General features: G+C 31.9%; 2 protein-coding genes across 3 annotated transcripts in view; one reads left to right on the top strand and one right to left on the bottom strand.

Moving 5' to 3' along the window:
* Nmdar2 (glutamate ionotropic receptor NMDA type subunit 2) overlaps window positions 1-27,458 on the bottom strand; it is a 423,506-nt gene that overhangs the window by 393,547 nt on the left and 2,501 nt on the right. The window lies entirely within an intron of this gene.
* LOC100882508 (uncharacterized) lies at window positions 439-27,369 on the top strand. Of its 2 annotated transcripts, XM_076530227.1 has the most exons (6): window positions 439-544; window positions 1,796-1,987; window positions 3,297-3,423; window positions 24,102-24,272; window positions 26,799-26,943; window positions 27,006-27,369. In XM_076530227.1, the coding sequence occupies exons 2-4, from the start codon at window positions 1,801-1,803 to the stop codon at window positions 24,199-24,201; spliced, it is 414 nt and encodes a 137-aa protein (XP_076386342.1). In that variant the 5' UTR covers window positions 439-544; window positions 1,796-1,800; the 3' UTR covers window positions 24,202-24,272; window positions 26,799-26,943; window positions 27,006-27,369. The 2 variants fall into 2 exon arrangements, with proteins under 2 accessions (XP_076386342.1, XP_076386343.1); XM_076530228.1 differs by lacking the exons at window positions 24,102-24,272; window positions 26,799-26,943; window positions 27,006-27,369 and adding an exon at window positions 3,481-3,565.

Here is a 27,458-nt window from a genome sequence, read left to right as displayed (position 1 = left end):
CCTCCCACACAGAAAAATTTCGACGTTTCTTTCTTTCCAATTACCAACAATATCTGCAGAATATTATAAATCGTTTAAAACACACGTAGTTCCATTACCTCGTTCTTTGACGGCCTTAATTCCCTTAAATGCGACAAACACGGAGATTTCTTATTAAGAGAAAAACAAAAGCGTGCAATTGCATGCTTTTTAATTACAGAGACACGCAGAACGTAAAGATTGCTGGTGCGTGTGCGATTCGTTCTCGATGAAAAAAAAAGCTGTACGTTCGCGTAAAATTAAACGAGAGGCATTAATTGCTTCGAACTCGCAAGCGCTCGGCCAAAAGGATGCTTTTTCCAGTCGTTCATAGCCCATTGAACTCGTATTTCCTTTTTTTTTATCGATGTGCCGTATCGATCTTAATAAAACGATTCTGTCTAACTTCTCAGAAGATATGATCGAACCAAAGATTGTGATGTCAACGCGATCAGAAAATCAATCGCTATTTAATCTCAACTGTACTTGAAATTGTTTTTAGTCTATCGACGGAAATTACGAACTGGTAATATCACGTTTTTAATTATATCCTTCGTGAAATATTATACTTGATAAATACGATTGATCGCGTTAGGTTAGCATTAGATTAGCAAAGTTAGGTTAATTGGGTTAGCAAATACGTGATTGCAGATTTTATCGATAGATGGCTTTCGTACATTCTTTTCTTCTATTTATGTGTTCTAAACACTTTAACAGTATGGTTTCTTTGGATTTTAAGGGTAAAGTCCAACTTTAAGGGTGAAATCTGGTGACAGGACTAACTTTTTTCGCAGCTCACAAATTCTTTTACTAAATTTCCATATTTTCAAATTTTCGAATAATTAATCAACAATTTCAAAATTTCCAACGTCACTTTCTAAACACATCAGGTACGATTTAGAACCTATTTAATTTAGAAATATGGAATTTTCAAGTTTTTTAAGTTTACTAATTTCTTAATTTCTCTATTCCAAAATTTTTGTACACCAAACTTTCTAAATAAATCCTTAAATTCCCAACTTTGCAAATACATATCTCCTCAAATTTCCATCTTTAGGAATTAACAAATCACCAAACTCCCATCTCTCAAAATTCATAAATCTTCAAATTCCCATTTTTCAAAATTCATAAATCCCCTAATACCCATCTTTCAAAATTGATACACCCCCAAATTTCCACCTATCAAAATTCAGAAATCCCCAAATTCCCAACTTTGCAAAGCCATAATTCTCCAAATTCCCATGTTTCAAAATTCAGAAATCCCCAAATTTCCATCTTTAAAAATTCAGAAATCCCCAAATTCCCAACTTAGCAAAGCCATAATTCTCCAAATTCCCATGTTTCAAAATTCAGAAATCCCCAAATTCCCAACTTTGCAAATTCATAATTCCCCAAATTCCCATCATTGAAAATCAACAAATCCCCAAATTCCCATCTCTCAAAATTGATAAATCCCCAAATTCCCAACTGTTAAAATTTCCAAATCCCTAAATTCTCATCTTTTAAAATTCATAAATCCCTAAATCCCCTAAATTTCTAAATTTGTACAATTAAATTTCCAAACATTCTTCAGCGAAACCCAGATTTGCTCTCGGATGTACATTATTATATCTGATCGAATAAAGGAATCGCAAACGATAAGATCCAACGATTCAATTACGTCGTGATTTAACGTCGCGACAAGCCCGTAGAAGTTTCCTTCTTAAAGCGGCAAACACCCTTCTTAAGGGGTCTGTTCCCAGAATCGGCATTGGTGACTTAATTAAAGTAATTACAGGTAGGATGGAACAGAAGCAGCGATATCTCGAGGAGCAATTGCAAAGGAGGGAATCAGAAGTCTCGGAATTGCGTCGGGATTTCCGTGAACTTCGAGCGAAATTTTTCCAGCTCGAGCGAGCTTTTCAACTCAACTTGCAACTTCAGAGCCGCCAAGAAATCGAGTTTAATCGTGTAAAACTGCAAAATCAGGGTAAGTAGCTGCACAAGTTACGTCTTTGCTGTTTCTCTTATTATCCGACCTATCGCGAACATCGACGTTTAACCGCGAAATCGTTTAAATTAGAATATCAAATCGTTTCGAACAGGCATTATTTAATCGTGAGAGCACTTTGGTAAACTGCTGGCAAGTTTGATACTTGTTAAAAGAAACCAGCAGTTTATCTCGAGTGTTCTCAAATTATCTCCAAGTATCGATACGAATATACCTGTGGGACATTTCTTGTATCGATTCATGAAATTCAATATGCTCGTTAATCCACTCGTCAGAAATGTGTAATTGTTTTCATACGGCTTATTTTTATTCGATATCGAATTGATTCAATTAGGAAATCGAATTTTCAGCGGTTGTTTCGATTAATATTACACTGAGATGAATTTTTTTAAGCGATTTATTCGGAATTAGGTCTCTAGTGAACCTGTGTTTATTTTAGAAATGTTTTCTGATTTATGTTTGAAGTCAATGCGCATTGTGTGCTTAGACTAGTGTTAATATTTAATTAAATTAATGGCAATCTTTGATTCAAGCTGAATTGTATGATTTCGACCTGAACTGCAAGCAAGGTTTTGAAAGTTAAATATGGAAACATTAGAAATCGATAATTATTTTGAAATCAAGGTTTAATTAAGAGACAGTGAAGTTTTACCCTTTATTGGAGATCTAACTAGAATGATATCTAGGATTTAGTCTTTGGATTTATAATTTTTTTATTTCAAGCCTAAGAATTTACTAATAACAATTTTAATGAAATACGTATTAAACAAGTTTTATGATGTCTAAACTAGGCGTCAGAACATAACAAAAAATGATCTTTTATTAATTCATAAAAATTCATCAAAGTTTCTTGATCTTTCTTAAAAATCAGCCTCCACATAGATGAACCATAACGTTGTATTTTTGATAGTATGTCAGGGTTAAAAAAACTGAAACATGAGGGTATCTGTTGTAGAATTTGTACATCATCTCGGGTTCTCCGTGGAATGTCCTAATTGAAATTCCTATAGGAACAGTGCACCAATTCCACTGTGATCAATTATTTGCTACAAATGACATTTAGGCATCTCGTACTGAAAATACTAATCAAAAATGTACAGTCACCGTGATTAAAATTTATAAACATAGCCAAGTGCCATTTTAAAGAATAGCGTACGAAAACGAACGCGCAGAGAGAATTTGATGAAAAAGTTCATTCGAAAGTTTGGACAACGGAGTTTGCGTCGGTGCTCGCCAGCTGAATGAAGATTGCGAGTGCGAAGAAATTAATATCAACCGATTCTTCTAGAACTTCGAAAGATCAACGACGATACTTTGCGGACGAGAACGGAGTTGAATTCCCGATTAACGAACGCAGTGATCGAGAAGGATCATTGGCGAAACGCTTTTTTGCAGCAAAAAGAGCTCTTCAACAGGTACGTGCAAATTAATTCGAGATTCTTGCTTATTTTGTGAACGTTCATTATTTACAGTTCGAATCCTGGATATAAACTTGTACTATATTGTTAATTTAACCGTTTCATGGCCTCATATAAGGACACGTTAAATAAATTCCTGGTGTATCTTTCGGTAAATTTTACTAATTATAGTTGTCTTCATATTGTCACATTCTATTTCTAACATCTCGGAAATATTTTATACAAGTGAAAAATTTTTGATTCAAACAACTATTTAGCAAAGGCACAACCTCTTGAAAAATAAATAATTCGTGAAAGTGATAAAATATCTACGCAAGTTTAAAAGTGTACAAAAATTGACGCTTTTGAGACTTACATTTGAAGCTAAAAAAATAAGATAACCGTTTGTTGTTAAGAAATTGATACAATTTAAAAACTGTAAAGGAAATGAAAGTGAGAAGTATATTTTATGAACCTGGAGAATTAATTACACTAATGGTAATCCATTAAATCTCGTTTAAAACTGCATGGATTTCCATCGCGTTGAAGGACGTACCTACAGGGGATTAAATTAATTAACATTCAGCACATAGGTTTACGGGGACACGTTGTTTTCCATGAATCTCGATTAGCCGAAGAATCGAGCCATCGTTTTTCACGAACGAAGAGAAAAGAATCGAATCGAGGTAGAGAGAATCGACGAGCATTGGCACAATTTGATTCGCTGAGAATCTATAGGAAACTCAATTGCGGATTCGCGATCGTCGACTAAAACAATCGGATTATCGATGTGAAAAATATACTGAACGATATTCGCTCGCCATTGTTCATTCGATCTTCTGTTATGAATTTAAACGCTACGCTGACTTTGTTTCGATCGTGCCATTAGCGGACTTTTCAAGCACGATTAGACAGCAATTTTTTTGTTTGATGGATTACTCCTTTCGCATACACCCTGTTCCAATATTAATGATACAACCGACAGAGATAATTCTGCGCGGAAAAAAGAACGAACTGGTTATTGCCCTAACGCGACACATGATTTTTCACCCTCTTTCTGATAAAAAAATGTTTGCTACAAGAGCTGCAGGGTGTATACTATACATATCACGCAAATTGGTAAAAAACCATTCGAAAACAGTTTGTTTTCATAACGAAATCGAGGTCAGAGGAAGATGAGAGGGAAGAAAACAACTTTTTTGTGCCACCTTTATGTAAATATTAATGTGCAATTTATGTTTATGCTATTAATATTCAATTTATGTTTTAACATAAAATTTATATATTTACTATGTACATACAGTGTATGTATATGTTATTAACATAAAATTTATGTACATACTATTTACATACACACATGTGTACATATTATTAACATAAAATTTATGTACATACTATTTACATACACACATGTGTACATATTATTAACATAAAATTTATGTACATACAATTTACATACACACATGTGTACATATTATTAACATAAAATTTATGTACATACTATTTACATACACACATGTGTACATATTATTAACATAAAATTTATGTACATACTATTTACGTACACACATTGTGTACATATTATTAACATATAATTTGTTATGCATACATCATTTTCTTATATAAATACAATTTGTCTAAAAATGAATAACACACTTTATCGTGAAGAATGTGTGTCAGCTATTGTCGAATTGTGATTAGACACGATCCATCACAATTTGTTATCTTTAACTCTTCTCACCGAACCAAATTTTAAAATGAATATAAATAGTTCCCCACAGTTTCAAAGCAAATGAGCAATTTTATCGATTTTGTTCGAGTTTGTTGCTTCGAACATAGATTTTTGGACCTTCGTTACTGGTAATGACACAATGCGAGAAAATGTATTGGTACGTGTTTTCGAACGAAACCATGAGTCACGCACGAATAAGCAACTAACTATTAACACAATTATGGAAATTTGATGGCTTATTTACGTCACATAGCAATAGCGAGCACCGGCTAATTCGCTATCGACGGATTATTACATGTCGGCCACAGGCTCGAGGAAATGGAATATTTAGAATTACACGGATCCGGATCCGCGCTGTAATTGGAATTTTGCGAGTGGTTTAGACACCATTGCGCATATCAAACGCGTATATGATCCTTTAGACCGAAATGCGAACAACTAACATCGGTTCGGTGCATAATTAGATGCAACTACGTATTTTTCTTGATCTAGCAGCTAATTTGTAACTTCCCCTTGGAAAGGAAGCTTGGAAATCAAGGTTCTCATTTTGTGGCTGTTAACACGACAAGTTTTTGTTGAATATGTTTATAAATTTTGAAATTTGTTTATCAGATCGATTTGTTTTGACTATGTTTTCAAACAGAAGGTACTATTAGCCTAAACCATTAAATATTGAAGTTAAATGTATTATTTAACTATTTCAATAATTATTCTTGTACTAAGACCTAACCCAATCGTTAACATATAACAGAGATTTCATGTAGATAAATTATTATATGTTTAAAATAAATTATTATTTTCTAAAATCATCTTATAGAAAAGAAATGTGTAAGTCAATATGACATACTTTTTTAAACAAGATTTACATAATAGTTTGTTCACATTAGTAAGAAACATACAATTACCAATGAAATCAGGAGAAAACTTTTCATTTATAGAATCACAAAAAATCAACATGGTCGAAGCAACAGTTTCGTTAATAATTATTTAGTATTTCTTAACATTGCATTTCGGAATTGATTTACTTAGACCAACTCGAAAATCTCATTTATTTATATGTAAGTGTATGTGTACAATCAAATATACTATAAAATAAATGTAGTATATACACTATAATAAAAATATATAATAAAAATGAATATGTAGCATGTAAATACTATTATACCATAATATAATTACAGTATAAATATAATATAAATATAGTACAATATTTATGTATAATATAAATACAAAATCAATTATATAATCTTGTTGTATTATTAAAAAATGACTATTATAAAAAGAGCATAAAACATGTGCAGCAATATGCAGTTTTTACCTTACATAAATATCAAAAGATATCAAAGAATATTTTACTTTATAAACAAAGAGTACTCTTACTGTATTTCAAAGAAAGACAAAGCATCAAAGTTTGATCCAAGCAAGCAGAGGTATAATTGGTCGGCCATATTTCCCAGTGTGCACGGCCATGGAACTTCTAATTCCCACTATAGTGTTAAATACCACAGTGCTTAGAGCAGCATCGCAGACCCATTAATAATTCGATGCCAGGATGTACTTTACAGCTTCACGAAATGTCTCCTCAGTGCCACGTACCTCACTAAATCGTGTTTTAATTTTGATCTAGTAATTGTTTCCTTTGAGTAATAGCGCATCTTTGCGTGCATATTAAATGCAGAATTAATTAGCTGCAGAACTCTTTAAGAATATTAATGAATGCCATTGGTTTCTCAGTTTTGTAGGAGCTTTATTGTTAGTGGATTTTGTAAGGAGTATCTTTAAGAAATTTTAACTTACATAATTTTATGATGTAACTTTGAATTATTGTGTTAATGAAAATAATGTAATAGACATTTGTCTGTTGTCTTTGATATTTAAGTTTATTTGGTGCGTTAATCAGAACTAACTAATCATTGGTGCAATATTAAAACAGAGAAAAAAAGTTTGAATGTTATGTCAATGTAATACATTTTGAGAGAGGAATTTGGAATTTAGTATTACAGAATATTTGGGATTTAGGAATTTGGGAATTTGAAATTTGACATATACAATTTCTAATTTTCTAATTTTTCAATTTTTCAATTTTTCAATTGTTCAATTTTCCAACTTTCTAATTTTCCCATTTCCAATTTTCCAATTTTTCGATTCTTAAATTTTCCCATTTTTGCATTCTTGAGTTTCCTAATTTTTCCATTCTTAAATTTATCCAATTATCCCATTTTCTCATGCTTAAATTTTCCAATTTTTCCATTCTTAAATTTTTTCAATTTTCCAAATCTTGAACTTTCCCACTTTCTCATTCTTGAATTTTCCAATTTTTTCAATTTTCAATTTTCAAATAAATTTATAGACAAAAGAAAGGTCGTCATACGTCACAGCGGTACATTTGAAAACGTAGAAAGACTAAAGTGACATAAAATGTCTCAAAATGTTTACATCGTGTCAACTTGCAGCTTACAGTTTGATAAAAATGAGTACACAAAAGGTGTCCTACAGCGATCAATATATATTGTCAATATTGTCAATATTTATCGACAGTGTTTGCTCTGTGTATTCGACATTTACTGACTGCACGGTTAGTTTGCATTCGATATTTAGTAATGTTTTATCAAAGAAGCACCTGGGCAGCCATTATTGTATTTGCTGTCAGTAATTGATAATAAAATATTTGTATTTTTAGTAAACCTTGTTAATGTATTAATGTATGTTAATTGTTAATGTGTTCAGAATTTTAGAATTTAGAAATTTGAAAGTTTAGAAAGGTAGCAATACAGAAACTTAAAAATTTAGAAATTTAGAAATTTAAAAATATAGAGACATAAAAATGAAAAAATTTAGAAATTTAGATTTCTACATTTAGAAATGTAGAAATTAAAAAATTTGAAGCTTTGAAAATTAAAAACTTAAAACGTGAAAAATGATCGTATTCACAAATTTACAAACTTTCAAGCTCAAAAATATACAAATACAAAAATTCAAAAATTAACAAATTTAGGAGCTTGGAAATTTAGAAACAGAAATTCAGAAATGCATACAATCAAAAATTTTGATTATACATGAAAATTTCATATTTCCCTTATTAAGAGAAATTAAGTACCTACCACAACCTTATACCAAGAGTTTTCAAAAATTCCTAAAAAGAAACAATAACAATTCCCTGAAAATGATCAAAGATGTATTCTAATACAAAAAAGATTCTTCAAACATCACACACACAAAACCCATTAAATGCATTGCAGTTTCATTATTGCAAATTAATATTGAAACACCCGGTTACCATGTTAAATTACAAATCCGATGAATGGTGATTTTAATAATCGCGATTTAATTTCGTATTCACGTCACAGACCTCTGAGCCGAAAGTAATTAATTCGGCGGCAGTTTTCATCGGAAACGAGGATTATCATTTTCGATCTATGATGGTTATTAAAATCTGGCGACGGCTTGCGAGCTGAGATATAAATTCGTTTATCCAAATCTACGTAAGAAGCAAAAAGGAGTTGTTAAAATTCGACAAAATGCCAGAAGATTTATACGTACAACGGTGAAACTTTTACAAAGCGATTCTGGTAAGTCAGCGCATCCTCCTTCTCCATTGTTCACGACACTTTCGACTTTACTAGTTTTATTTTTCAAACTTTCCTTTCGTATTATCCTCGCTTTCTCTCGTCTTACGTTTACGGTTATTTTCCCCTTTCCTTGAATTTATCGATGCTATAACGCGAAATATACAGGGTATACGATACATCCCTCAATACTTATTGTTAGATAAACACAGCTAACAAAGAACCACTTCGAAGTGTCAAATTCAATGAACAGTTTTGTAGTTCTTAAACATTTAATAGACGCTTTTTTGTAACTTTACTTAGAGGGGTTGAAATCAGGACTCAAAGGGGCAGAATATTTTTTGTTAGATATCTCAGAAACTTATTTAGAGACAAAAATGTGAATTAATGAAATTTTTGGACGATGAATTTAATAATGAAGAAGAGTTTGCAAGGAGTTGTTTACGAAATTTATCAGAAGATAACAAATATTTTTTAATTTTTTAATGTTAATTTTTTTCCTTTGTACATAAAAACTGCATATCTATGTATGTACAGAATATGGATAATTTTTATTTTTTCACAATACTAAAAGCATTTTAGTATTTCTTATCACACAAAGTATCATATAGCATTTAATACAACAAATACATAATTCAATCATCGTCATAAACATAACCTCAAAAATGGATCCTAGCAAGGATAGCTAATAATTGACGTTTTGTATACTTTGTGCATTTCCAAGGAATAACAAACATTACATTTTCCTAATCAAAGAGTTAAGTTCTTAATTAATTTCATATTGTTTGCTCTAACAATCCGTCCCGGTTTCTCTGTTTCATTGTCAAGTATCGTTTCGCTAATTACGAGGGCTTCTGGTTGCTTCGTTTCGTGACTGCGAAAATCTCGGATGTCTCGAAACGCTTAATTATAAACGCGTATAATTAACAACGTCTACGAAGGCTCGCCTCTACGCGATCTCTTTTATGGCCGAACTGGCCGATCCACTCGCGCCTAAACGAGCCCATTCGGGGCTTCTTAATTAACGCGCGAACTAATTTCAAGGGATCCAATTCCATGTTTTATTCCTCAAAGGGTTGTGCAATTTGCATGTCAACTACAACCACGTATCGCCAGTTTACAATGTTGTTTACCGGGAAACGGCGAATCGAAGCAGGTGCCATTGATAAACCGATCTCGTTTGCGCGATTCACGGTCCACGACCTCACTCTTTCCTTCTCCTTTTTTTTCCGTTCTCGGCGCACGTACCGCTATCGGATCGTACAGGAAATAATATAAAATAATTCGTCGTCTGCTCGCCTCACTGTGAATTGTTGTCAATTACCGAGGGCAAACTGGGATAAAAGTCTGAATACGAAATAGAAAACTCTGTTGGAACTGGTGAAATACTTCGTTACTTCTGTTTGCAAATTTGTTGTTATTTGTGTTGTTTGCATTGTTTGGATTATTTGGATTATTGAAATTATTTGGATTATTTGGATTATTGGGATTATTTGGACTGTTTGGATTTTTTGTGTTATTTGTATTATTTCTATTATTTATGTTATTTGTGTTATTTGTGTTATTTGTGTTATTTGTGTTATTTGTGTTATTTGTGTCATTTGTGTTAATTGTATTTTTTGTATTATATGTGCTTTTTATATTATTTGTATTATTTGTATTAATTGTATTAGTTGCATTGTTTGTAATTAACTGTATTAACTCTATTAATTGTATCAACTCTATTAACTGTATCAACTCTATTAACTATATTATTTGTACTATTTTCATTTTGTATTTTGAAAATGATAAAATTTGGAAAGTTACCTATTATGCATAAGGCCGGCAAAAATCATTGATAAAGACATTTCGACCAAAAAAAATGGAATCTAACATGAAATACAAAATACATGAGTATACAAAATAGTATACATGAGTATACAAAATAATAAATACATGAAATACATGAGTATACAAAACATGCACCATAGTTTTTATTAGTTTTCATAAAATGAGAGAATATGCAAAAATAATAATCATTTGTATAATATCTAGGGGATTTCTACAGGTTTCTGCAATTTGAGCGATTTACTGAACTGATTTTTAAATTTTCAAGCGAGATGACGCATTTCAGTGATTCTTCGAAGCATTCCATGCCAACCGATATGAAAGTCGATAATTCGATAATTCAGATTACCGAATATGAATGGGTAATCCGTCAGATATTCTAAATTGAGAAATGGAATACTTCGTTCGAAGAATTGAAATATTTCACGAGCTTGTTTCATATTACTAATTTGAAAATATGAGATACAAAATTTTTAAATTCGTAAGTTCGAACATTTGTAAATTTCAAAACCGTTACGTTGACACATTAATCCCAAAGAAATAATATATCGTGTTCGCGTATATTTCAGATTTTCTCCAATTTAGGGAATTTCAACTCAATTATCACATAAATCCTGTACATAATACCATCCTCGCATCTTCAGCCCCTTAACCTACAATCTCCTAAACAGTCTCCTCAACCCTAATTAGTTATCACTACATCGTCAAAACAAATCAAGCAAATTAAGATGTTTTAAGTATCTTGAAAATTATAACAAAAATTAAGCGGAGATTCAAATATGATAAAAATATTAACATGGAACATGGCGACAAACTGAGGACTGGTTTTTGAGACCTCTTGTGGAAAATTGATTCGCTCCGACGGTCCTTGCTTATTTTATTTTATTTTATTTTGGTCTGACTATTGGTCAGGAGAGACAAAAACAGATGTTTGCTTCCCAAAAATGTACAAAATGTCATTTCGTAATTCTAATAGTTTCAGAAAGCAATATTTTTAGACTCTCCTTGAGAGTCGTATGGAGTCCAATTTCGTCTTTAAAACTTTTTAAAACTTCATAACGGACGAAAGTATATAGAAACATTCTTTTTTTTAATTTTTAAAGCGAAATTGTAAAATCGGACTCTATAGGACTCTTAAGTATAGTCTGAATAATGTCTGTAAAAAAAAGTATGACAAAATGTTGCTTTTTGAAACTATTAGAATTATGAAATTTTCATTTGCCCATGTGTCTCCTGATTAAAGAACAAAATAAGATGAGCAAGGACCTGATTATTAATTTTCTACCCAGGTCCCAAAAATCCCCGAAAATACTCGGTGCAGTCCCCAGACTTGACCTAACCATTGATCTCTATCACCCCTGTTTTTCGAAATTAACGTTACATTACACACGATGTGTACCGCAGCGTAACATAACAAGTAACACCATGGAAACCAGGTTCACTAGTTCACAGGTAACACGATGTTCGCGAGTGTGAATACGCTATCAGCGAAAGCCCCGTTGTTGAAGAGATAGCCGTGCTGTTCCATCGTTCATCTCAGTCGCGATAAATTAATTGAATTCGCGTCGTAACGCGATGCGAAAACGCGCGCTAAAGTGCGCGAGAATATTGAGAGAAGTTACAACGTTGGCAATAAATTATTATCGGTTTCCAAATTGGAAAAGCGACAAGAAAATAAAAGTGGAAAAAGTTGATCGATGAAAATCTACTGGTTGAACGATCGTGCTTTAATTTCGTGATAGAATCGCTGCAATAAATTCTTCTCGATTTTCTCATTCAAATTCTACAGATTTCCCGCCGTGAATCTTCCTGTTAAATTTTTTAGGTGAAATAGTTCCATTAAACCATTTCGTTATCAACGGTGACTATCGGGATATTCGATTAAATAAGATATTAGATTTGTTTATTTTATTATTAGGGGAGGATTTACAATCACAATTTGAGCATTATTGTAATCAATAATCAATGAATATAACTGATAATATATTCACCCTTAACATAACTACCCCACTGGAACGTTTAAAACTCCAATCAATGAAAATATTTCCCACAAAGAAACATTTTATTTGAGACTCTACTCATTTTACCTTGAAACAATCTTCGTTAACCTTTGAAAGTTGTTCTAACATACTTCATAGCTGACTTCAGTAAATTTAAACGTTACGAACAAAAATTCAGAAACATGAAGAAATTAAGCAATGAAGGTTTTCACAAAAAAATTCGAAACTTCCTTCAATTTTAATATAAAGAACATTTTAACTGAATGTACACGAGATATAACAGTTTCAACAAAAATACCAGTGTTTCAAAAAAAGCTATTCATTCAGATTTCCGGAATATGAAGTGACCAAAATGGAAGCTAAATTGGCTGGGGTCGTTTCACATCCCAGTGTGATCGTTAAGTGCTAATAAAGACGAGTGCAGTGTTTTTCATTGTGATCGACAGATAGTAAAATAACAAGTATGAAACAATTTATTGTGGTTTATATCGATGTTATAAATATAGTAGTAATGTTACGTCATAGAGTGGTGAACAATCGTCGATGAAAAAAAAGAAGAGAAATAACGTGCAGAAGAGTTTCCGAGCGTTTTTATTCAATTTTAGTATGAAAAACTTCTGGATATTGCAGTTTATATGCTGGTGAACGTGTATACAGAACATTCCACGACTCGACGAACAGGAATTGGATTATAGTCGATATAAAAAAAAGAATACACCACAAGTCGATCGATTCGATGTGATAAACTGTGGTTGGTGCATCATTCAATACAATTCTTGTCATCTTCATCCAATTTTATGTGCACCTGCATTGACTTCTGTATATAAAATCAACATTTCATTTTCGTGTAACGTTTCGGTAATATTTCTACATGTACTTTTTCTCGACAAGTACAATTTTCTGATAAATCAAAAATTATCCATGTTTCTACTTTTCCAAGTGACTAATTTTCCAATTTTCCAAATTTTTAAATTACCAATTTTCCAAGTTACTAATTTTCCAATTTTCCAAATTTTTAAATTACCGATTTTCCATGTTTCCAATTTTCCAATTTTCCAAATTTCTAAATTACCCATTTTCCAAGTTACTAATTTTCCAATATTCCAATTTTCTAAATTACCCATTTTCCAAGTTACTAATTTTCCAATTTTCCAAATATCTAAATTACCAATCTTCCATGTTTCCAATTTTCCAAGTTACTAATTTTCCAATTTTCTAAATTACCCATTTTCCAAGTTACTAATTTTCTAAATTACCCATTTTCCAAGTTACTAATTTTCCAATTTTCTAAATTACCCATTTTCCAAGTTACTAATTTTCTAAATTACCCATTTTCCAAGTTACTAATTTTCTAAATTACCCATTTTCCAAGTTACTAATTTTCTAAATTACCCATTTTCCAAGTTACTAATTTTCTAAATTACCCATTTTCCAAGTTATTAATTTTCCAATTTTCCAAATTTCTAAATTACCAATTTTCCAAATTTCTAAATTGCCAATCTTCCCTGTTTCCAATTTTCCAAATTACTAATTTTCCAATTTTCCAAATTTCTAAATTATCCATTTTCCATGTTTCCAGTTTTCCAAGTTACTGATTTTCCCATTTTCTCATTTACCAATTTCGCGAGCTTCCAGTCGATTCTACGAATCAAAAGCTATTGAAAACGGTACCAAAACACGGTTTTTTATCAATTCGTCGATTGACGTTGATTGACATGTTCCTTTCATCGAATCGCCGCCAAAATCTATACAGCAAATTTAGAGTATCTCGCAACTCTAACGTCAAAATTTCAAACGAAAAGACTAAAAATTCTGGGTTGGTACAGTCAAACACACAAACGAACAAATACAGATCGAGTGGTTCCAGGAATCGCATTCGACAATTACACGTAGCAAAAAAATCGAGAATTGCTTTGAAATTCGACACCGATTCAAAAGCGTAAGGATATATTTCAACATGTCGAGCACAGACTACAGAAAGCACCCGGGCAATATCAGTTTACATGGCTTGCATGACCGTAAATTCACTGTTACCGGAATCGGACGTTTACGCGACTCCACCAACCAATCGTAACGGTATTGATGAATCGTCACCGATCAAAGCTAAATCATCTGACTTTCTGTTTTCCCGCGGCGATTATAGTTTTCAGTGCGTATCGAAACACTTACGGAGTTTGTTGCCCGTGAATAACGAAACTGATTGAGCGAAAATTGCACGTTTCATGAATGAATTGGCAAGCTTATTGCTCGTTAATCGATCTCTGCTGGGTTATTGATTCTGACGGTGATTTGATGCTACTACTTTCTTGAATTTGTAGTTTAATTGAAATTCGGTGTTAAGCGAAAAGGTGGACTTTGATGAGTGAGAATGAACTCATAACGAACTCATTAGGTTAATCAATTGCTCACAGATAATATTTAATGAAATATCTTGGATGTTGAAGTGGTATAATTTCAAATACTGAAACTTTGGAAATCTCTAAATTACTTTCAAGTTCCTGAAAAAATAGATTTCCGATTTTGATCATTCGAAAGATTTGTAAATTTATGAAAAAACATGCAGTTTTCAATGCATAATAGGAGTATGTCCTTACAAATAACAATCATAATTAATTTTTAAGAATATTGCTTTCAAACAGTAAACAAATATTTCTGTACGTGTAATCATAAATAATAGTCATAATAAATCTTAAAAAATAAATTTTAAAGTTTCTTCAAAAGAAGTGAACGAATACTTGTGTACAAACACGTAAGTTTGTTATTGAAATTAACTTATCTAATTCAAAGCAGTGACATATAAATATTTGCACGAATATACAAATATTTGTTATACAAAACTGCTGGCAGTGGAAAATTATTGCCGCGACGAGACACAGGCTGCGATTTACAAACGTATATTTGTTTTTACCAATGTTACGTTTTCATCGGATTTTCCGAGATTTTCTCTTTAAACCGTTTGTTTATTCGATGTCACGAGTAACGTAACACTCAATAAAATTGTCGCGCCAATTGAATTCCCTTGTTAATCGCACAGTTTGTGCGAAATTGCAAATGTGTGCATATTTCCAGGGCGACCAGTTTGACATCTACATGAACGCTTTGAGTTCTCTTTGCTCGATTCGTTTCGTTCATTTGATAAATAAATTTATTTCACCGCAAAAACGAAACTAGTTTCATAATCAAAACATGTTGCTCGGTTTGTATATGTTTGCCATATGGTTTACGTGTCAAATGCGTCAGTCAGCAATACCAATTGTTACAATATTAACCCTTATCGGTCGCTAGTTTCTTGTACAGTCACTAGTATTTTGTATGTGATTCTCGGTAGGTTGTAACTGGTTTCGATAAATATGTGAAAAATCTGCAGTATAATAAGAGTAACATTCTTGTTTTTAAGGTATATTACAAATATATGAGTTTCGAATAATGATTTACAAGTTTTTAATGTATATTTTTTGAAACAATGAAGGAATGGTTGCACGTTTCACAGAAGTGTAGCTCCTCCTCCTTCAGGCAACTTACGATTAGAACATACTAATCGTTATGTTTTCCTTCAGCATCAAATTGCAAAATATGTAGTTTTCCATCTAATCTATCCTCATTGTCTGTTGTCAATAACGTTCCATATCGCGCAATTTCACCTTCTCGAAAATTAGGATTTCGACAGGTTCCATCATTGTCACCTCCCATGTAACGTGCGACCTCAGCGCCAAAGAAGTGTTGATACGTGAGAGGTGACTCACGACCGATAAGGGTCAGTAAGTTAATCTTAAATTAAATTAAATCTTAATTTAATCTTAAACATAAGCCAATAAATCCTTAGGGATTCAAAATTCACTCCTAAAGCAATCTATTCCCATTACAAAAATCACTCTATAATTAATTCGTGGTGACAGTGGCGCCAGTTCCTGACAGATAAAAAAAATAAAGCAAAAAAATTACATGAGCGATGATATTACACTATTCGTCAGAAAATGCATGTACTGTAACCACAGCCTTAATCGCGTCCGACTACTAATGCCTCATAATTAGTCTTTTAATGTGACTTGCTACACACGTCTGCTTTCACTGTACCAGTCAACGTTTTAAATTGCATGGCGCTACCTTGTGCGAATATTTCAAATAATGTTGCACCTCTTCGAAAAAAATGACATATATTCGTCTCTCAAGCTGAAATTTCGTACGTTCTAGGATTATATTTAAATAGCATAATTTTCATTTCAGATTTTCTGTGTCGTAGAATTCTCGTAATTTACAGAATTCTGTTCACTGTCGCAGTAGTAAAAAATGACACGTGATATTTAGTTTAATTATGTGAAAGAAATATGTATGAAAGAAAGAAATTTTTAAAAAGGGCATAATTTTACAGTTGACATGATGAAGTAAATTGACGTATTAATATATTTTTAGTTACGTTATTTTAGAAAAAATTGTTCAGAACGTCATATTTTTGCATTAGAAATTGAAAGATTCCCTTACACAAAGAGTTAATTGAACCCAACCTAAAAACGTATACTCAAAGAATTGCAAATTATTTTATACTTTTTTAATTAGAAACTGACACCTTTTAAAATGCACGGAGATCATCTAAAATTATATTTTCTTTGCTACTTCATTATAAGAAGACTACTTCAGAAACTTCTCACATTTTTAATTACGCAAACAAACTTGAACTTTAAAGAAAATGCAGAAGCGGAGAATTTAACCAAACTTCGACAAATCATCAAAGTGAAGTAAAGATAAAAATGAAATTCAAAAATCTTTTAAACATGCAACACCTTTGATCAACGTTACTTCGCTGTAACACAATTCTTCCGCATTTTTCAGTACATAATCAGAATTGAGGTTGTCAGCGGATCAAACAGAGAAAATGTAAGACTTTAGAAGATTGTCAAAGAGAAACGAAGATGAAAACTCTTGTGAAGTTACGCTTTGATCAACTTCGTGAGAAGATTCGTTTGGAAATTCTCATACATTTTTAATTATTGCATAATTTTTCAGACGCAGAAAATTCAAATAGTACATTAGGTACTCAAGAATTTGATAGTTAAATATTTGTAGCATTATTTTCATGTAGTTTCTTCAATACTAGTTCAAATTTTGCATAATTTTGCAATTTTAAAATGTGAGACTTTTAAGTGGAATTTTGAATCTTCGAAATTCCGAAGAATCGAAATTTAAAAATTTGGAAATTAGGAGAAGTGCAAATTGAGAGCATGGAAATTTGAGAATTTATGAAGCATTCACTAACAGTTATTAAACTTATACGGTAGAGTCTTAATTCGAAAATTGTGGTACACCTGCAATTAATATTGTTGCGGTATATGTAATTTAATCGCACTTCAAAAACTTTCTGCAACTTATTTTAATGATGTAGTCTAGTAAATTCACTTAGTAGCATTACAAAATTTATAACTGAAAAAAAATCAATTCAGGAGCTGTCCACATATTTCACAAATATGATAAATTAATTTGAAAGGCAACGATAATAAACGTACACGAAATAAAATTTTGGTGACTGTAAAAAGTCCTGTGACGGAGATAAATTGGATGTCACGGTCTAAAAATTAAGCAACTATACCTTTTTTATATTTACTTTGTAATTGAAGTAAAAAGGCGCGAAGCGTTTAATTGTATCAGGCAGAATGAATTGCGTAAAGTTTCGAAATTGAATACCGTTTTTCTCGAGCAGTAAATTGTTCCGTCTCCAGAACATTTTATTGCGAATAACGCGATAGCGTTCTCGTTAAGGAAGCAATTCGATTTCATTCATAATTTGCAAATCAACACCAGAGTCCTGTTCATCAACGCGATTGTGCTTTCGACGAACAGCGAAACAACCGGCTACATGCACACAAGTTTGCTATCCTGACTGGAATCACCTTCGTAATGTCATAAATACTGGATTCAGCGAAGGTACTGGTACAATGAACTATTCAAAATTGATCTCCGTTTCGCGCCGTTTCGATGATTTCCCAGAGCTACCTCAATAATATGACGACCCCGTATTTTTCGGAATCTATGATTTTCGCAATTTTACGTTTATTTTCGATTCTGAACGTGAAACTGTTCACTTTTGGTGAACGATATTTTGTTGACGAGTTTGTATACAATTTTTCTGTTTTAATTGCTATTTTTTATTTTTGTTGGTATTTCTTCTGGACATTATTTATTTCAATTATTATTTTTCAAATAATTTGTCATTTTTTAGAAAAGATTTTTAGTTTAATAGTAGAATGTTTAATTTTAAGGGTAGTAGTATAAGACATACATTTATTTTTGAGTTTAGGGGATGATATAAGTTAATTTGAAAATTTTTTTATTTCTAAACTCAAATTCTCAAGTTTTCCAAATCCCCATATTCCTGAATTATCGAATTTCCAATTTGGCACATTTGTAAATTTCCAATTTTCCAATATACCAACGTTCTAATTTTCCAAATTTCTAAATGACCAATTTTCCAATTTACCAAATTTCTACATTACCAATTTCCCAAAATACTAATTTTCTAATTTTCTAATTTTCCCATTTTCCCATTTTCTAAATTTCTAAATTACTCATTTTCCATGTTTCTAATTTTCCATTTTTCAATTTTCTAAATTTCTAAATTTCTAGATTTCTAAATTTCCAAATACCTAAATTGCTATATTTCTAAATTCCTAAACTCCAAAATTTCTGAATTCCCAAATTCCTAAATTCTAAAATCTACAAAATGTACAAATTCCTAATTTCTCAAATTCTAGTATTTCCTATAGTTTAAAACTTCTATATTATCACTTGCTTTGGAGCTTTGAAATTTTCAAAGTTCCAAAGTTCCAAGAGTTCAGTAATTCAATCGTCCAAATCTCCAAATTCCTAAACTCCCTAATTCCAAATTGTTAATTTCAAAATTAACAATTTAATTTCAAACTTCCATTTCTCTAAATTCCTAAATTTCCTAAATTAGGAAAATTCCAAAAATCTCAAAACTTCAAAAAATTCTATAAATACCATAAATTCCAAAACTTAAAAAATCCTAAGTTTCTAACACCCCATAAATACTAAAAAATAATAGTTGAACAAATATGAAGAAAGCACATTGCGGTCATAACCCTCGAGCATCTCGCAGTTAAGGTTAGCAAATATAGATACAGTTTGTGTTCGGTTGCCGGAGAAATTTGCATCGCATATTAGCTTCGAAGCGGGATTGTGTTTGCGTCAGCATGGAGGCTGTACGACAGGCTTGTTTGACGAAAGGGAAACGACAAACTTGTAAGGAACACTGACAAATATCTTCGTACCGATTAAGTTGAAACATCGCGCTCACGAACAGTTGAGAAATTGAGACAAAGATACCGTAAATTGAGACCGGAGTTCCCTGGAACGCGTCTTGTACGTGTTACTTTAGGAAGTTACGTGTTCTCTTCCGAACCTAATGAAACTATATTTATAAAAGTTTCTACGTGTTATATTTTCACGGATCAAATTAATCTTCGTCGTGGTAATTCCCTGAGAAACGATATCCCGATGGAGCTCTTCTATTTTTAACTTTTGCAGCTACGTTGGATGTCTTCCACAAAGTTTGCGCTCTTTTTACGATCTCTCGGTGAATTTTTTTCTTTGGAGTAGTTTTAGTTCGACGTATGGGATTATGATGTTTTTTAGACGATTTTTAATTTTGATAGAAAGATGTGGGGAGACACGAAGAATAAGGGAGGTGATTTGAAGGATCAATTTATTAACATTATATTTTATTTGTATTTATCTTATGAGTGGATATGTTTTATGAGCTTTAACAAGTTAATGAAGTCATTAAAGTAATGATGTTGTATTAAAATTTTGAAAGAATTAAGTGAATCTACAGGTGTGTGCACATATGAATACAAAGTGTTACCTGTAACACTACTCACTATTAAGTTATACCCTGTATTTAGTAATACCCTGTATGTAAACCACACATAAATGTGAATTAATTTCGTCTTTTTCATTAATTCCATTCTCTTTCAATTTCGTACAAGAAAAATGTGTAGAAAGGTTTTACTTCATAATTTTGATAATTGAAACATCTATTATATTAGTTTATTACTGTATGTTATTCTACGTTAATACCACTCTATACTAAATTATGTATAACGTATGATTTCTTTCAGTTAGATCACATAAAAATAATTTAATTGAAATAATATATTCATATATTATTTATGTGAATGACCATTTAAGTTTAAATCAGATTAAATGAGATCAATTTGCATGCTAATCTTATAAATTTTATTTTACTGTAGATATTTGTACATTTCTCAAACTGATACTAATGTTACTAGATTGATAAGAATGAAATTTCCCCTAATTCGTAGTCTCTGATCTAATATTCATAGAATCCTGTAATGCTATAATATACATGCATATGGTGAAATGGTAGCAAAGCATCCTGCTACACTAGAATGCAGTATGGAATAATGTGATAAATAATCTTCGCGAGACATGAACTAATATTTCAAACGGAATTCCGTCAAATACGCGTAAATTAGTAAAACTTGACGCTGTTCCGAGCGAGCAAGTGTCCGAAGGAATACATTATGTTAAACGGAATTCAGAATGAAGCAATTTAACCACTGCGTAAACTGTAAACCGGTAAATCGATGGCTTTAAACTGTAAAATTCATTTCAATCACTCTCCTGAATATTTTCTCACGTAATCAATATACCACATTTTTTAGCCCTTTTTTCCCTGTTGGATTTTGTCTCATTAAGAAATTGATAAATTAGAAACACATTTACTAGTTATTAATTTTAAAGAACAAAATCGGGCCACTGTATTTTAATATTATATAGAATTCACGTATGTATTATAGCATGTTATCATATAATTTCTATTAATTAATTTAGAACTAATGTACCAATATTATAATGTTAATATTAAATATTATAAATAATATTTAAGAATCGTGTTTCGTATGTGGCATGTATATCGTACATCATATGTCGGACATCATATATCGTGTACCATATATCGTGCATCACATATCGTATATCATATGTTGTAGATCGTGTAAAGCGTATCATATATCATATGTTGTAGATCGTGTAAAGCATATCATATATCGTATATCATACACCATATATCATATGTTGTAGATCATGTAAAGCATATCATATATCATATATTGTAGATCGTATAAAGCGTATCATATATCATATATTGTAGATCGTGTAAAGCATATCATATATCATATATTGGAGATCGTGTAAAGCATATCATATATCGTATATCATACACCATATGTCATATGTTGTGTATCATATACCATATATCATATGTTGTGTACCACATATCGTATGTCATACGTATATCATAGATCATATATCAGAGTGATTAACATTGCAAAATTACATTAAGCAATAATTATTATAAATAATAATAAAAATAATAATGACATACATATGTTATATAATATATTATTATTTTATATTAATATACATATACATATGTGTACATATGTATAATGATATTATATTATAATACAATATAACGTAACAATATTGCTTTAATAATAATTATATTAATTATTTTTAATATTTTATTATGAAATAACATATTGTTACTATTTAAAAAATTCTGTTTACACATCAAAAATGCAACTTGTTATAATGCAATTATAATGCAGCTTGAATTTGACTTGAACCTAATCCAATTACACAAATTAATTTAAATAATTTGAACTTGTCTCAAGTGAAAAATGTACTGAATCACTCGTTAGTTCGTTTAACAAGTTTTCTGAGCACCTCAGTTTTATCGATGTTCGTGACTCGTTAAAATATTGATATCAAAAAGTTTCGGAAGATTGATATTCCGTGAAAGAGTCGAAGTTCCTTAACGCCGGATTCCTACTCTGAAATTATCGCCGCACTCTACAGTATTTCTCGAGTATCGCTGCTGTTTATCAACTTTATAATGCACTTTCATTCCTCATTGAGAAAACGTGGCCGATGTGTGCACGCAATAGATAGAAAGTTTTGACGAAGCTACGTGATCGTCAACAACCAGTAATACTTTTCGAATCAATACGTGTATATTACAATTACTATATTTCAATACATCTCTTAGTACTATTGTCAAGATTTACTTTACCGTCTTCAGATCTTTGTTCTATTTATGAATTTATAAATACATGTAAATATGTAATTCATTTGATTTATGAATGCATTTTTTTAACAATTTTATTTATAAATTCAGGAATATGTATAAGAATGTTTTTATTTTAAAATTCATACATGCAAACATACATTCAAACAATACTATGTTACAAATTTATAAATGCATATGAAAATACAATTGATTTTATTTGCAAAATATATGTGCAAAATTATCATTTGCTTTATAAATCTGTAAATGCATATGAGATTATAATTTATTTTATTTATATATCTATAAACGCATATGAAATTATAATTTATTCTGTTCTCTAAGTCCACACATGTATATGTCTACATATGTATACATGCAAATTTACATATGTGTATGAAATTACCATTTATTTTATAAATCTGCAAAAGCACATGAGATTATAATTTATCTAATTTATAAATTTATAAATATACCAAAACATGAAGTTTATATTACTCGTAAATTTGTATATGCTCTCGAAAAAAGAATTCATAAAAATTACAAAAATCTCTCGTTTACATTTTTGTCTTAAAATAATAAATAACCTTGACCAAGGTATATTATCAAAAATCGAACGAAACAAATTATGCAGTTTAAGAATGTAGAAATTCGAAGTCACGTTATGAAGTTCCATTTTGAAGTTCAGCAATTATCCACAGCAAAAATGTTAAAAAGCTTCAACTGACATGTAAGCTCTTAAGCTAATTTAATTTTTTCGCTGTCGGATTTTGAAACGTGAAAAGCAATTTCCAAGATTGTATTATATGAAGGAAGAAGAGGTAGATATTTCTGCCACGCGGAAAATAAGATATTTCAATACGACCCGATTGAATAAATCTATCGGATATCTTGAAGTCCGTTAAACCGTATCGGGCAATTTACATATGATTGAATTTTCACGGTGTAATCTTTTGGAATATCAATATGTTTTCTTTATTGCACTCGTACTTCAAAAAAGCATACTCTAAAACTACTTATGAGTAGCACCTTCAAAATTATAGCAAATTATATCCATTCAATGCTATGAGTTATAAACTATATCAAATATTACAAGTTTTCGCTTTTTATTTACCATAAAATCAAAATAATTAAATTATTTATTAGGAAAGAAAGAATATCAAAATTATTTTACATAACAATTTAAAAAAAAATTTAAGTATTCAGTCATATTTTTTGAAGGATAAAATTGCTGTTTGAAGAAGAGAAAACTAGTACTTCAAAAATTATTGGTGTATCCGTTCACCTAAAATTTTGTATTTGCAATAAAAAAAATTATGTACTAAAAGGATTATAATGAGCCTTTATTGTACCAGCAATTTCCTCGGGATTACTTATATCAAATATCCTAAGTCTATATTAAAAATCTCAGCAACATCATTGAAGTTATTACAGCTATTAAATGAAGAATTTTATCTTTCGCTATATAGTAAGAAAACTTCTGGTGGATTGTACGGTTTACTTCCAGCAACAAAATTGGATGCAACAACGCGGTGGCTGTGGCTAAACGAGAATACGAGAATATTTTGAAGACTACTGAAGAAACAGCGGAGAAACAGTTTCAAGAACTGGTCGAGTTATACAATGGAAGCAAAGAGAAGGTACATTGTAAAAAAGCGTATTAAAGTGTATATCTCAATTGCTACAAATTTAATATGGAAACACGTTGAACAGACGCGAACTGCTAGAAAACAATCGTATAAACCATTACGAACCAACGTTACGTTGATACAAAGTTTCATTTGCAACCTTTTCTCCGGGAGAAAAGTTTTTGTTCCGTAATTTTTTTTCTTTATGTTGCGGTCGTGAAAAGAAATTCGTTTCATAATTTTTTATTACTTCCGTTTACCTGTATCGACGTAACGAACGTTGTGTTTCAGGAGCTTGAGTTAAATTGCTGCACGTTAAATTGCTACATACCGCACAGTAATGCGTTACATCGCCGCTCGTTAGATTGCAACACGTTAAGCTGCTACACGTATAATTGCTACGCGTTAAATTACAACGCGTGCAATCACTATGCCGTAGATTGATACGCGATAGATCGCCACGCGATAAATTACCACGCGTTAGATTACTATGTATTTTGTTGCCTCGCGTTATATCGCCACGTGTAAAATTACAACGCGTTAGATTGCTACACGTTATAACACTACGCGTTACATTGCATCGCGTTATATCGCCACATGTTATGTTGCCACGCGTTATATCGCCATGTATTATATCGCCACGCGGTATATCGCCACGCGTCATATTGTCACGTGTTATATTGCCATGCATTGCATTGCCACGCGTTATATTGTCACGTGTTATATTGCCACGCGTTGCATTGCCATGCGTTATATCGCCACGCGTTATATCGCCACGCGTCATATTGTCACGTGTTATATTGCCACGCGTTGCAATGCCACGCGTTATATCGCCATGCGTTATATTGCCAAGTGTTATATTGTTACGCGTTACATTGCCACGCGTTATATTGCCACGTGTTGCATTGCCACGCGTTATATTGTCATGCGTTGCATTGCCACGCGTTACACTGTCACGCATTATATTGCCACGCGTTGCATTGCCACGCGTTATACTGTCAAGCGTTATATTGCCACGCGTTGCATTGCCACGCGTTATATTGCCACGCGTTGCATTGCCACGCGTTATACTGTCAAGCGTTATATTGCCACGCGTTGCATTGCCACGCGTTGCATTGCCACGCGTTATATTACCACGCGTTACATTGTCACGTGTTCCATTGCCACGTGTTATATCGCCACGTATTATATTGCCACGCATTATATCGCCATGCATTATATCGCCACGTGTTATATTTCCACGCATTAAATTGCAATGCGCAAGATTACTATGTATTAAGTATCTATACGTTAAATTGCTACTCGTTAAATCTCTACGCGTTATATTGCCACATGTTAAATCGTTACACATGAAATTAGCATGCACAGTATTGTCGCGCGATATATCGCCTCTCATAATAAACCTTGAAAATATCAAGACATGTAACTGAATTGTTTGCAAAGCCCTATATACACATCTTTGCATACATATACAATATTTTATTATTGTTAAACCATAATCATTCAACGTTTTTGTTACAGTAATTTCTCGCTTCCGTCATACACAATTTTCTGAAGTGTAAAAAATGTTACATATAAAGATCATTATTTTTTGGTTCTGAACGAGTTAATACGACACAATTCCAGAATTTTCAGTAAGGAAACAAAAAACGAAACTGGTTTTTCAACATGAAAGCGTCAGATTCATTATTCGAATGAAATTTCAGTTTATTCGTGGCATTATTATTTTTGAGAGAATATAAAGAATTTCTTTCTACGTACAACTTTTAAGTTACGAAATGAAAGGCTACAATTACGTAACGAGCTGCCTCGGAAATGTGAAATAACAAAGGATGTTCGAATTTTCCTTGGTAGGATGGACAGTAGTTCAAAAAGTTTAGGACGCAATAGCGGGGCTACATGCATCGTAAACCGACATCAAAGTACTATTTTAATTGATATGCATTCTGCCGTTGTAGCCAGCCTTTTTACAGACGGCTCGACGTTGGAGAACGTGTGCTCTTTGAAACATCGCCTTTTTTATACGCGAAATCGAACTTGTCACCTCTTTTTGCGGCCCTTTTGAATATGCAGTATCCGTGAAAACTCCGAATTTCAAACGACTCGGGTGGCTAACGGAGAAAAATTTCCGAGTACTGTCTTTAACTCCTTAAACCGTATTTTTTTTATTAAACTTTTAGCAACTCACAAAAGACCAGCACCTCCGTTTCATTTTACATGCATTTTTTTATACGTATTTAAATTTTTACGTTCCTTTGAAAGTTTCAAGCTTGAAAATACTTATTTTTTAAACTATTTCATAGCTGAAAAATTATACTATTTTTGGTTGTTGAATTGTAGAATAAGAATAATAGAAATAAATAGTATATAATATATTTCTTTAAAATTTGTGTAAAGACAAATGTTGACTTCGTCCTGATGAAATAATTATAACTATAAATAGAAAAAATTATTACAAAACAAAAGCGTAAAATTCCATGGTGTCCGAACAATGCAGCAAAAATCTGAGTTTGAGAAACAAACCTTTTTTGTTAACAGCAAACACGATTAGAGGAGGATATACGAACGTACGAATCCTCTCGACAAGAATACGAAAAGCGAAGTTTGGAACTTGCGAACCTGCTCGAAACTTTCAAATGTTTCGACGTGGATGTGAGTTCCGTCTGTCAGCTCGTGGCCGAAGGTGAGTGTTATTCACCGTTTCAAGATCCGTTTGTATGAGTCAAACACATCCGGTCGAAACAGCGCTGAAGAACTTGACCGAACGAGAAAACTTATACGAGGAGAGCATGAAGAATTTGAGGCATCTCGTTTGGACTAAGGATAGAAAGGACGAACCGGAGCTGGTTTTATTAAGGGAGCAGAATTCAGTTCTGAGGGAACTGGTGAAAAGCCTCAAAAGGAAAGTATGAATCTTTGATTCTTGGTTCAAAGGGAAACCGTGACAGAGGTAGACGTTTGTAACTAATGTAGACACAGGGGTCTTTACGAACCGACATCACGTTTTTTATTATTTTTGTTCTCTTGGGGAGCATGATTGATCAAAAGGGTTTGCTGATAGTGATCGGAAAGAGAAAAGATATTTCGGAAGTATTAATGAGTTCTTGTAATTATTTGTCCATGTGATATATTAATATGTGTAAAATATTTTTTTACAATTTGTGTATTTGTGCAGGACATGTATTTAGAATAGATTTA

The sequence above is a fragment of the Megachile rotundata genome, chromosome 3, assembly GCF_050947335.1.
Source record: "Megachile rotundata isolate GNS110a chromosome 3, iyMegRotu1, whole genome shotgun sequence".
NCBI classification, from domain to species: Eukaryota; Metazoa; Arthropoda; class Insecta; order Hymenoptera; family Megachilidae; genus Megachile; species Megachile rotundata.
Note: the sequence above shows the minus strand (reverse complement) of the source record. Positions and strands in the feature narration are given on the sequence as shown.

Excerpts from the sequence above, each read along its gene's own strand:
- LOC100882508 (XM_076530227.1), top strand. The coding sequence starts at position 1,801 with ATGGAACAGAAGCAGCGATATCTCGAGGAGCAATTGCAAAGGAGGGAA. Across the intron at positions 1,988-3,296 it reads TGTAAAACTGCAAAATCAGG|AACTTCGAAAGATCAACGAC; the intron begins GTAAGTAGCTGC and ends CGATTCTTCTAG. Across the intron at positions 3,424-24,101 it reads CAAAAAGAGCTCTTCAACAG|TAAGAAAACTTCTGGTGGAT; the intron begins GTACGTGCAAAT and ends TTCGCTATATAG.